The following is a 12,479-nucleotide window of genomic DNA, read 5'->3' on the forward strand; positions in this document are numbered from 1 at the left end:
GCACATGCAGGGGGCACCAGCTCTATGTGTGTGACTGCCCTTCTGAAAAAATAACCACAGAGCCCACAGCTGCCAGCTCAACCACATGCTGCAACATCACCAGGGATGGATGCAAAACTGGCTCCAAACAACTCTGGATCCTATCACAGTCTGTAGCATCTTCATCCAGGCAGCAGTGGGGATTACAGACATTTCTGCTGCAGAAGCAGCTTTACAAACCAGAGGGAGAGCCCATGGAGCCTGGTGGAAGAGCTCCACAAATGACCCTTCTGGGTCCTGGGAAGACAGGAAGGTTTTGATTGAAGCTGGGACAGGAAATCCCAGGGACAGAAAAGCTGCTCTATTTATGCTATTGCAGAACTCCTAAGCTGGATACACCTGACAGAGCCTGGAGGGTTTTTAGAAATTTCTGCTGTTCCCTGCAATTGACCTGAAGTCATAGAGAGGGCTTGATGTTGTGGGTCTTGCTGGGTCCAACATGTCCTGTGCATGACAGGAACCCAACCCAGGCAGCACCAAGGAAACCCCTGGGATGATACTCAGAACACAGCCCTCCTAACCCAAGCTGGGCAGCAGGCAGCTATAAACAAGTCAGTTATAGACTGATTCTCCTTGATCTGAGAAATATTGCCTGGTATCATACAGCAGCTCTGTGTAAGGCATGGGGCCAAGTGGATGGAGAATCAGCTCAAGACTAGGCTATAAGATAACACCATGAAATAGCGTTGGCTCTCCACTGGTTTAACAAAATGGTCTGATTCATCTGTTCAGCCAGTGCAGCAGCAAGACAGTGGAAGAAAAATAAGTCATGCTGAAAAATCAGTGCAACTGGCCTCACACATGAGAGAACATGAACAGATTCACAAAAAGGTAACAAATATCCCTTTCCAGTTTGCAGGGCCTGCATGCAGCTGTGTGCACCAAGACAAGGCTTTTGGAAAACCTGCTCTGTGCTACCCAGAAATCCCCTTCTCCAGTGTCTCCAGTGGATGACACAGATGATACACCTGCCTGATTTGAAAGGAGAAGGCAATAGCAGAGTTCTACCATCACTGGATGTTTCTGACCCCCTGCACCCACAGGCACCCACAGGCACCCACAGGCACCCACAGGCACCCACAGGCACCCACGTGCACATCACCTGCACCATCCTCCCTACAATCCCTCTCTGCCACCAACAGATGTGATGCTGCTGTGGTGCCAGGGGAAGGTATTTGGCAGCAGGCAGACATGAGTCATCTCACCTGCTGAAACTTCTTCCTATCATCGAGTCATGCAAGCCCTGAGACAGGACTCTCTGGGTCCCCATCAATTCTGGGCATTGTAAAGTCAATATGAAAAATCTAGCAGGTGGAGCTCATGCTGGCACCTCATTTTGAACTCCTCTGAACTGTCCTGGTCTTCTTGGCACCAAGGCTCTGTGCAGGATTAATGGGGCTTTCATAAACCTTGTTCCAGGAATGAACACAGCTGCCAGTGCACGCAGCACCCCAGGGAAGACCCCTGTTTTTCCAGAGCACACGAACAGAGCAGGGCTCTCCAGCTGCTTTGTGTGCTTGGTGTGAAGCTGTGATGTTTGTGAGGGACTGAAGCATGAACTGCCCCCCTAATGCAGGTGTGAGTAATAAAGGAGAAGGAGAAAAAGGCTGATAATCAAAGAAAAATAAAACAGCAAAAAGATCAACCCTCCTGTTCAGGCAGTGTGAGAAAGTACTAACGGCTAACTCGCTCTCATTGCGGAGTAGAAGGAAAAAATGCAATTGCAGAGGAAAAGAGAAGTTTACCATACAAAGTGAATTTGTCATCCACTCTGCCAGGTTATTGCTGTTATTATGTGCTCTTCACTCTTTGAGGGATAAAGAGAAAGCGTGCAAATGACCCCTGACTACAGGCATAACCCCCTCCCTGCCACCTCCCGCGCACACACACGGAAAGAGGATGCAAACACAGCCTTTGAAATTCAGGAGGATAATTGATTCTCTGACGCGTGGAAGCCCACAGGACTCCTGAGGGAGCTCAGGTATAAAAGGCTGAGATGCACCTCCCTGGCAGCCAGAGGACACTGGGGGAGATTCGGGAGTGTCCTCCCTGCTCAGCACGAGTCCAGGTCCTGCCTGGCACTGCACAGGGCACAGACCCAGTGGGCTCACAGAGGCAGCTCCAGAGGAGAAGTTGGATTTGCAACAGGGGAAGGAACACATTGGCAGGAGCTGATCTGGGAAGCTGATCTACAGGAACGGTAAGTGGGAGCCTCTCTCTATGCATTTAACAAGATAATGTCTATTTGGAAGTTGGAGACAATTAAATTCCACAGAAATGCAACCAAAGCTGAAATCAGGAATTAGCTTTGCCAGGCACAACAGCCTTTGAACCACACCAAGATTTTGTGCCAATATGTTTTTGTACTGAGTTACAGAACAAAACAATAATTGAACTACATCATAAAAGCAAACCAATGGAATTATACTACAGATGAGTTTTATAAAACAGGTTAGATGTTTACCAGCTGTAGCACAGTTTTTCTCTTTTGCTATGTTGATGTGAGTTCCTCTTACCCTGGCAAATGAATGGTGTTTTACTCACCCAGCAATGAAACTGTGTTTGAGCCAAACCAAAGCGTGAGGAGAAACACAACAGTGTGTTACAGGTAATGCAAAGCCAGCCACGACGAGGCACAGGGAGGCACTTAAAAGGATTTCTGCTTTTCTAATGCAGCATTTTAGGGTATAAATGTTTCAGCTTTATAAAACAGCAGGCATGGCAAAAGCTCCATTTCATCTCCACAGAGGTATTTTTAAGACTGCTCAGGCTGAGGTTTCAGAAATGGCAAGAGGTAGTTACCCAGCTCTCCAACATCACTGTCACAATGCTGCTGCTCCCACTGCACAGGATGGAACGAAGCTATTACGCTTCATCTGCTGGAATGGTGCTAAAAGCTCTTCATCTTAAGGGGAATTTATTTATTAATCATTTCTTCACATGCTGCCAGAATGGAGAGTGAAGGTGTCCCTCACCTCAGGAGAATTTCGAAGGTGACAATGTTTTGCAGAGCTGTCAAGCTGTTTGAATGCAGGGTGACACTTCAATTTAGCAGCTTCTCCTCTGAAATAACAGACACATCTGGGAAGGGATGTAGGACTTTCATTTCTGATTTATTCCTCAGGGAAAAAGGGAGACAGGCATACCCAAAAATCTGGAAGCAGGCTGTAGCTAAGGAAGATAAAGCAGGACAGGGGAAGAGGGACAAAGCCAGAAACAAACAAAAGATAATTGCAAAGAAACCAGTAATAGAGAAATAAACAAAGGGATCTCAAATGTTCAGAAAGCAATTCTAGAGAAAAAAACATCATTCAAAGAAGAGAAACTAGGGACAGAAAGAAAGTGGAAACAGGGCTGTATCCTAGGAAGAGGAAAGGGAAGCAGACAATGCTGAGCTAGGTTTTCTTTTACACTGGCACTTAACTTCTCAGCTCACATAGAAGTTTCTCTAGTAGATTAAATCTCCTGGTTTCTACAGAGGCTGATGCCAGTCTGCTGGTACCCACTGATAGATGCCTTAGACCATTTCCTCTATCTAGAAAGACCTGACTTGGGATTTTCTCGAAGATATTTAGGGAAGAAGCACAGAAGCATGTTTTTCCAAGTTCAAATGAAAAAGGAAAAAAGAAAGGGAAGCAGGGGATTTGTTCTAAAAGCAGAAGTCCTGTACATCTATCAAAGGCCCTTTCCCCTTCTTTTAAGCATTCCTTGGCTCTCTGAGGTGCCAAAATTATTCTGTAATAGAGCAGGAGGTAGCAGATGCCACCCATGAGCACAAGGAGCTCTGCAGGAAGCCTGGAGCTACTGTGCTATTCCCAGGAGAAATGCTGGGGAAGATGCTGATCCCCTGGCTGGGAGCACAAGCAGCTGGAAACAGGGACTGGGCTGAGTATGACTTTGCAATAAGAAACCCCATTTCTTATAAAAAAGATAAGAAATATTTGTGACACCTTTTCCCAAATCTGTCCATGCACTTCTGACACTGCCACTAATTCTGTTATTTGGTGTCAACATCAGACCCACTTGCAAGACCACAGGTCTGTAATCAGTCTCCTCTTCTCTGTGTTGATCTGCTCTGTCCAAGCAGAAAAGAGAGCTCACTGATGATGTTTTCCATCAGAAAAGCCCCCCCCCATCAGTAAAACCCACTGCTTGAAAGTTCAGTTCAGCAATCAGAAGTCCAACCAAACCCTTTCCATCTGGAAGCTGCTCCTTTTGCAAGGAAGTATTGTTATACATTTGGAAGAGTTCTTTTTTTCCCCCTCTTAGGGAGATCAAACATCTTTCTGCTCCTTTCTTGTGTAAAATAAGACAGGGAACAAGGAAACTTGGTATTTTAAAGGTTTCTATCCACATTCTTAAAGAATCTTCTTTGAGCAAAAGATCAGTCACTTTCAATGGAAACTCAGGAAGAGAAGCATTCACTGAAATACCTTCCTACTGTTGCTCATCTTCGAAGGACAAAAGCACGGCATTCAGCTCCGGAGGGTGTGTGACCTCGGGCGACTCTGTCCTGAGTCATTCTTGCTCTTCAGCCAAGCTCAGGACACGAAGCTTCGCAGCCAGGGCTGCCCACACGGCTCAGCCCAGCTCACCTTCCACCAAAGCCGGTGCTCAGGGCTGGGTAGGTGACTCAAGAGTGGCAGGAGGGGAGCTCCTCTGCACACAGCAGCAGTTCAGCCCTTCCAAAGGGACATATTCAGTCCAGCTCCCTCTCCACCCCCACATGACTGATGTAACAGTCTGTGTTTTGTTTGGCAGACCAAGCTCAGCACTTGCCTTCGATAAATGGCTTTGCCAGGTATACCCCTGTGCCAGTATTTTACCCTTCTGTCCAGGAATTCTATTTGGATTTTCCTGTTTCTCCCCAGTCTCTGGACAGCCAGTGAGGCAGCCCAGCCAGCTGTCAGGCAGGCGCAGACCTGTGCCATGCAGGTACAGCTGTGTGAGCAGACACATCCCCAGGATAGGTCCCAGGGCTGGTTGCAGATGACCAGTGTGCAGGCAGTGAGGTTCCTGTCACATCCCTGCCAACTGCTGCCCCCCATCCAGGTGCTTTTACAGCCTGTGCAGAGGTCCCTGTGGCTCACAGCAGCCTGAGAGAGAGCTCTCCTCCAACCACAGCAGTGGGACAGGTCAGTGAGGGGGTTCCACATCATCAAACCCTGATGGGCCCTACCTCCCACCCCAAGGGACACACCAGCTCCCAAGGGATCATACACAGCCACTGCATCCAGTACATGCACTCTCTGGGGAAGGCTGTGTACATGCACTCTCTGTGCCACACCAAGCCATCTCTGCATTGGGAAACACCACAACCAACCACAGAGGCACATTTCCAGTTCCTTTGTGCTGAGAAATGAGCTGGGGGACTGAGAACACAAAGGTGGCACTTGGCCTCCCCTCCTGCCCCAGAGCACCTCATTTCCCTGACTCAGACTGCTCTGCATTTTAGGTGACTCCCAGGGGTGGAAAATGCTGGATAAGGCCACCCTGCTCCTGTTCCTGCATTTAGTCACATGCTCCATCTCCTCTCCTCTCTACCCAGCTCTCAGGTAAGTGCTGAGTGCTTTATGTACACTCTCACTCTGCCTCATTTCTGACCTTGTGCAAAATAAGCAGGTGCCAAATTAAAGTTGCCAGCACTTCCAAAAGCCAGATGAACTCTGAATGTGTTTCTAGGCCTATTTCTTTGCCCTGTGTTAATTTTTTGGGTACACTGATGGCCTAGGGGTGATTTTCAAAGAAGGCAGGCACCTGATGGAATATTTCAGCCCAAACAGTTGGGTTTAGAATTGAATGCTGGGTTCTATAAAGGGAAATCTGGCAATCTCCAGGGCAGGCAGCACCTCCAGCTCAAACACTGATTAAAATTTGTGGCTGCAGGGCACCTGCACGAAGTCAGAACTGCAAATATTCTAGTACATGAACTCTACAGGTACCTATTAATATTTCAAGTATTTCCTTGTTGGCTCTTAGAAGTTGGAATATTTCTTTTTCCCACTACAAATTGACAGAAGCACAAAATTGAGCATTGGCTTCTCTAATGTGGATTTACAATGTCCCATAGAAAATGCTTTAGTCTTGTGCTAAAGCCATGGCAAAATGAAAGCAGAATCATTGGAATTTTGCTCAGAGATGCTGGGAGCTCAGCAAGGGGGATGTGTGTTTGAGGCAGCTTTATCAACCATCTTTTCACTGCTGGAAGAGCTTCAGGGCAGTTCCTAGCTGGGGAGAGTGACACAATACTTGTGTTACTGCTAAGATGGGACGACAAATGGAGAAAGAAAAAGCAGGAAAATAGTGAATAATGGCTAACAAGACTGAGCCCTAACTGGCATCTGAACACATCTCACAGGGTGCCTGGGGTTTGTCTTGCAGGTACAGTCCAGGACCAGTTGCTGGCAAGGCCATGAACTTCCAGCTGCAGCACAGCAGCTCATTGCAGAGCCGTAACACCTTGGCACAGGAACAGGAGGAGGAGGGCTTGTTAACAGACCCCACTGAGAAAAGGTTTGTACCTCACCAAAGGTTTGTACCAGCAGCCCTGCTGCTGCAGAGTGTGCTGGTTACAGTCCTCCCCCAGCCCAGGAGCAGACCAGCAGCTCAGTTAGTCCCAAACCACCACCCATGTCCAGAGCCACATCCTGCTGTCCCCCACCAGCAAGGACATAGTGACAGGGGCAGACTTACAGGCCCAGGGCTCCTGCAGGGAACAGAATTTTTGACTGAGCTCTGGGAATCCATCTGTAGGGTTGCTAGAGCCTCTCCTTTCCACCTCTGCCTGGAGATAAAGGGTGATTTTTTCTGTCTGAAGCACAGAGGACTTGTCCTTAGAATAGTGGGACCAGCTGAGTGGCTTGTGCTTCCCTTATCTGTGGATTTTCCAGAGCCTGGATCTAACCACAAGCTAGAGACCTGCTGGAGGCTCCTGTCACCCTGTCGCAGACACATTCCTCTCAGGAGGTCATGGTACTGCTACTGAGCACAGGAATGTCCCAGCCCAGCTCTGCCCTAGACATTTTATTTTGTCTGCTTTCTCCATGTCAGGACTAAGCTCCCTCAAATCCTTTTACCCTCCAACACTAACACAGTCCAATACTACAAGGTGTTTGCTGTGGTTACCTATCCTGATATCAGCACTGTTACACCTGGGGTGTTTTATTATTTCCCACCTGGAGGTTTCACTGGTAGCTCACTGTGCTTCCTTTCCCCCCAGGATGCAGCGCCATGCTGATGCCATATTCACTGACAACTACCGGAAATTCCTGGGGCAAATTTCCGCCCGAAAATTCCTACAGACCATCATTGGCAAGAGGCTTGGGTAAATTCTGCTGTCCTAGGGCTGAATTTTGCTTATTAACCTGGGCAATCTCTTTCATGCATGTAGCACAAATACCTGCCTTTCACTGCAACAGCAGCAATCTCTCCTGTTGTTCTGCATCCCAAAGGGCATCCTGCATCCCTACAGTCTTGGATCCCCCTAATCACAGCTATCATTAGGCATTCTAATTAATCCTTTCCTCCAAGGCTGTAAGCATCAGATCAGCTGAGAGTTCTACTGCAATACCAACAAGCAGTAATATTTGCAAATAATATTTGCAATGATATTCACTGATAGGGAACAGTTATCCTTGGCCTGGTTTGAACACAGAAAGCAGCCTCTCCATTACCCTTGGCTACTTAGATCACTAAGTAAGACCAACTGGGCAGATGCAAACCAGCCCCAATCCATCTTCTAACAAAGGAGCAAATACAGTGACCAATTCCTTGCTGAAATTAAGCAGAATGGTCCTAGGCTCAGTCCCAGCAGGTTCCCTTGCTGTACTACTCAGCCTGAGCCAAAGTCTGAGTGAGGGACAAAAAAGCACCTCAGAAACAAAGATGTTTCTCATCTTCACCTAACAGAAGCAGCAAGAGCAGCCCAGGGGAAGGGCTGCAGGAGTTCCTGACCAGGCGCCAGTCTGACAGCATCCTGATGGACAGCCAATACCACCAACAGATGGTACTGAGGGACTTCCTGGGAGCCATCCTGCAGAACCAAAGGTGGGTGGGAATCAGTTCATTATCACCTCACCACAGGAACACACCCAGCTCTTTATTGCTGGCTGGCTTCCAGATGTGAAGCTCTGGGATTGAGTGTCATTCCAGGTATGGTCAGGGAAAGAATAGGGCTGACCCCAAGCAGGGTGCAGGTAAGAACAGTCTGTCCTGAGCCAGCCTGCACCACACACAGCCTCACATCACTCTGCTGTCTTCTCAATCTCCTAATTTAGCAAAATAGTAGCAGAAAAGAGAATTTCTCTCTTGATCCAAATTACCCCATCCCTGTCCTCTTCCTTGGTAGGCCTCAGGACATCGTCAGCAGTCGGTTAGAAGGCTTTCCCAGCACCCTGGCTAAGCTCATGTAAATACTCCTCCTTTTTCCATCTCCCCATGCTCTGGTGAGTACCATTCCCTGCTCAATTCTGAATATAACACACTGCTGCTGCACTGCTCAAGTTTGGAAGGCTCTCCTTCAACGATGCCAGCTCCCACTGCTGTCCATGAAAAAGGTGCTTCTTGCAATTTAAGGGGGAAAAATCTCCAAATCGATTTTGTGAAGTACCTAAAACCCTGTTAGTTTGAACAGAAAAACCACAAGTGCTGTGAAGCTGCATGTGGATGTCAGGGCACAGGCTTGCAGCAACCCCAAAGCAGCCTTGCAAAGCTATCTGAGATAGTGTGCCTGAGTGTTTAGGCCAGGCTAAAGGCAGACAAAAACCTTCCTCCAGCAGCAGAATCTGTGTCTAGATCCCTGGGACATGTCAGGTTTTCCCTTCACTGGGCAGCAGAGGAAGGTTTACTGTTTTCTGCATCCCTCACTCCTGAAAATAGTCAGCTGGAACTTGAATTATGCTTGAAATCTTGCCAGCCTTAGGGGGCTGAGAGCCAGCAAATCATCTTGGGGATACTTTCACCTGTACAATGATCAGTTGCCCTGTGCAAAGCAACCTCATTTTACTGCCCTGTCCCACAGCAATTAAGCCTGTCCAATCCTGCCAGCACAATGTAACGGGGTGTGGAGAGATCAGTGTGCACACTGAACAAAAGCAGGACTGGGGAAGAGGGGGAACACTAGAACTCTACATAAATCATGCCTATGGATTCAGCTGGGAGAGCATAGCATTCCAGCTTCTCTTGCCATGCCTGACTTGGCTACCTTTCCACAAATAAGGTCATTAATGAAAAGCCTCCTAAGGGTGAAAAAATTTCTCTATGTGCTCATGAAGTTTTCTGGTAATTCTCTTTTCCTCCTCTTTCTGTCTAGAATAATTCAGAGCTCATGGACCAAACTGTACAGTGAGCCCTTCACGGCAGTGAAGACACTCCCAGATGTGAGCAGCTGGAAACTGATGCATACACTCCTCAGATCTGATCAAAGGAATGCAGTGCTGATGCACTACTTAATTTAATCCAGTCTTTACAATTTAACTCCCCTCTTGAAATACTGCTCTGTACTGAATCAGAAAAAAATACCCCTCTGTTTTAACCTCAGCCTGCTTTACACATAGAGACTAAAACCACTGATACACTTGTAATCCTGGGGACATTCTATCTACTAATTAAGGTTTTAAATCACAAAGTGTAACAAAATTTCTGCCAAGTCATCATTCTGTTTGAGGGCCTGATTAATAAACATGAGGCCACCAAAAGGCACCTTTAGGCAACTCAGTAAATTGATTACAGCCTGCTCTAAACTGATGCCGATGGCACAACCACACAGCACGGATCAGGGCGAGGTGAGACATGAATCCACACATCTCCCTTTCACCGGAAACACTGCCCTGGGCTGCTGCTGCCTGGCTCCCTGACACAGAGCCCTGGCAGCAGAATGAACACTACAAAGCTCAGCCTTGAGGAGTTCAAACCGAAGTTACAGCTCTTCCAGAGCTAAAGGAGATCCCTGTGCATCAGATCGGGCTGTCGCTGTTTCGACTCAACGTCCTGTTGAGTGCCATCCTGTGGCTCTGAACTCCAGCGTGGCTACAGTTACAACTGTAAATGTTTTTAAAGGAGTAAGTGATTAGCCCAGTGATCTCACACAGCTACTTCCTCCCTCTCACCCCAATCCCCCTATTGTTTGTGTAATAATTATGTCTTCAGAAATGTAAATAACACCAGGATGGGGTCTGCTTCTCACCAGCAGCAGGAAATAAGAGTTGTTCTAAATAAACCTGTCCAACAGCAGGTCAATATGGCTCTTTTGTTGGGACCTTAGTTTCTTGATTCTGGGCCTAGAATGGAAGATGCTCCCCAAAGACAGTGGTCAAGCACACCAAGGATGACTCAGAGCTGGGTTAATGAAGGCACCAGCTCCAGCACCAGTAACACCAGGCTGGAAATACAATGATATATAAATGTCTGTTAAGGCCTCTGAAATCTTCCCTCCTTGTACTCCAACAATTCCTCAGGTGGCCATGTTTTAGGACAGGAGGCTCCAGAGTGCATGAAAATTAGTTCATACTTGCACCGAATCCCTACCTGTTACATCCTCCCTGTTCAGGTTTTACAATTCCAGCATTAGGGAAGCATTACAAAACACCCAGCAGGATGGGAAACATCGAGGGCATGTTGAGAGCGATCAGTGAAGCTGTGATAGTGCACTAATAGATAACTGCTACTCTTCCATGGGCAGGCAGCTGTCAGAGACATCAGCCATCCCTGTGCTTCAGAAACACACAAAAGAAGAATCACTTGAGTAGCCTGGTTCAAAACGGGTTTGCAAACCTGTTGTGTAACAACACACTCAAAGCCATTAGGACTTACTCGCTTCAAGGAAAGGAATTACAAAAAACGAAACAGCTTCCTAAAGTAATAAGTTAACACGGTAGCAAAAAAAATTTAAACTCTGTTAAGTGGCATAAAAGGCATATGCAAGGACTGGATTAGATACTCTAAATAAAAACAAAGACCTATCAAAAACATTTTGCAAAGTGTTTGGGTGATTAAGTCTGTGTGATTAAATGGAATTAAATTTGGAGCAGCTATTTGGAATAAAAGAGACTCCTTTAGAAGTTCAGTTTGCATCAAAATGAGGAAACAAATGCTCAAACTCTGCAAGATTAAATATAAAAACAAATAAGACAAATCAGAAAATACCTGAGGAATAAAAGCCCCAAATAAAAATCTTTCCTAATGCCTACCCAAGGTGGTACAAAAATCAATAGCAACATGCACAGCTTGGAGAAGATACATCACAGGGACACTCCATGGTTTTCCTTTTGCATCTGTGCTCTCCTTGGATAACATGCTGCAGCTCTACAGGCACAGGGAAAGTTCTGTCCTGGCATGAAACATCAGCAGAAAGAATTAGCTATTAAACAAAGCTGCTAAGTGAGCAGTAACCAAATATGAATTGAAAAAAAAAAATATTCCAGGGTGAATTACTATGAATGGTAGCTTAGTTATTTCTAGTCTAAAACTCATTTAGTCCCAGGAGACTTGAATGCAGCCCAAGATCTGGTGTTTGAAGGAGTGCAGAGGAGGTCAAAGGAGTTCATTAAACCTCTGTGGGTCCATCCTAACGTTAATGCAGGTGGGAACTGCTACAAAGAACAGGAACAGTGAGCTAAGTGTGAGCAACAGCATGGGGGAGACACAAGGTGGATTTAATAAGTGGGGTCACGTCTCACACACATGAAATGCTTCGGAGGATTCGGCTCCACACCCTTTACCCACATGCTTGCTTGCTGATGTAATTTTCCTGGATTTCCAGAAGACATTTGATAAGGTTCCTTTGCCAAAAGGCCTTTAAAGCAACTACTCTTGACGTGGGATGAATAGGAGCCAACACATGGATGCAGAGGAGGGAGCAACTGTTAAGTTTCCCACATGGAAGTTGCTCATCAGGAGCAGATTTTGGTCTTTGGTTATCACTGTCTGTCAGTCCTTCAATAATGCCCAAGCCTTCTGCCTCAGCACTGCTTGGTGGTCCTGAAGGGAGTAATTAGGTGGGAAATTAGAGCTTGAGTAACTCAAATGTGGCCACATGGTAACCAGCAGAGTCCTGGCTTTTGGTTTCATAGAAGACCAGTGGCAACAGCCTCCATCAAACTCGTATTTGTAATGAGAAGGTTAGTTCCAGAGGCTGGACAGAAAGTGAAGCCCTCACAGGACCCCCAAACCTGCCAGGTCAGACACAGCCAGGCACACCAGCACCACAGCTGGCTCCCTACAAGGGCCTGACTCTGAGGGCCCAGAGCAGCTCAGCACAGCCTGGATGGAGATAAGAGCCCTGAGCACAGAAACACAGCCACAGCCTCACCCAAGGGACAGGCAGGAGGGAAATCCCCCCCAATAAACACAGCCCCCTGGGAAAGGACATGAAAGAACAGGAAGCTTCACACTCAGCAATGACTCACACACAAAATTACCCACTAGAAAAAGCTATTTTCATT

The 12,479-nt window shown here is 47.0% G+C and overlaps 1 protein-coding gene across 1 annotated transcript; it reads left to right on the top strand.

Annotated features, from left to right (window-relative positions):
• The first annotated feature begins 1,719 nt into the window (after window positions 1-1,719).
• GHRH (growth hormone releasing hormone) lies at window positions 1,720-10,404 on the top strand. The gene is made up of 7 exons (XM_085079202.1): window positions 1,720-2,239; window positions 5,495-5,594; window positions 6,421-6,552; window positions 7,259-7,363; window positions 7,948-8,085; window positions 8,387-8,483; window positions 9,350-10,404. The coding sequence occupies exons 2-6, from the start codon at window positions 5,515-5,517 to the stop codon at window positions 8,448-8,450; spliced, it is 519 nt and encodes a 172-aa protein (XP_084935328.1). The 5' UTR covers window positions 1,720-2,239; window positions 5,495-5,514; the 3' UTR covers window positions 8,451-8,483; window positions 9,350-10,404.
• Window positions 10,405-12,479: the final 2,075 nt, after the last annotated feature.

This window comes from Lichenostomus cassidix, chromosome 20 (assembly GCF_008360975.1).
Source record: "Lichenostomus cassidix isolate B80296 chromosome 20, HeHo_3.0, whole genome shotgun sequence".
NCBI classification, from domain to species: Eukaryota; Metazoa; Chordata; class Aves; order Passeriformes; family Meliphagidae; genus Lichenostomus; species Lichenostomus cassidix.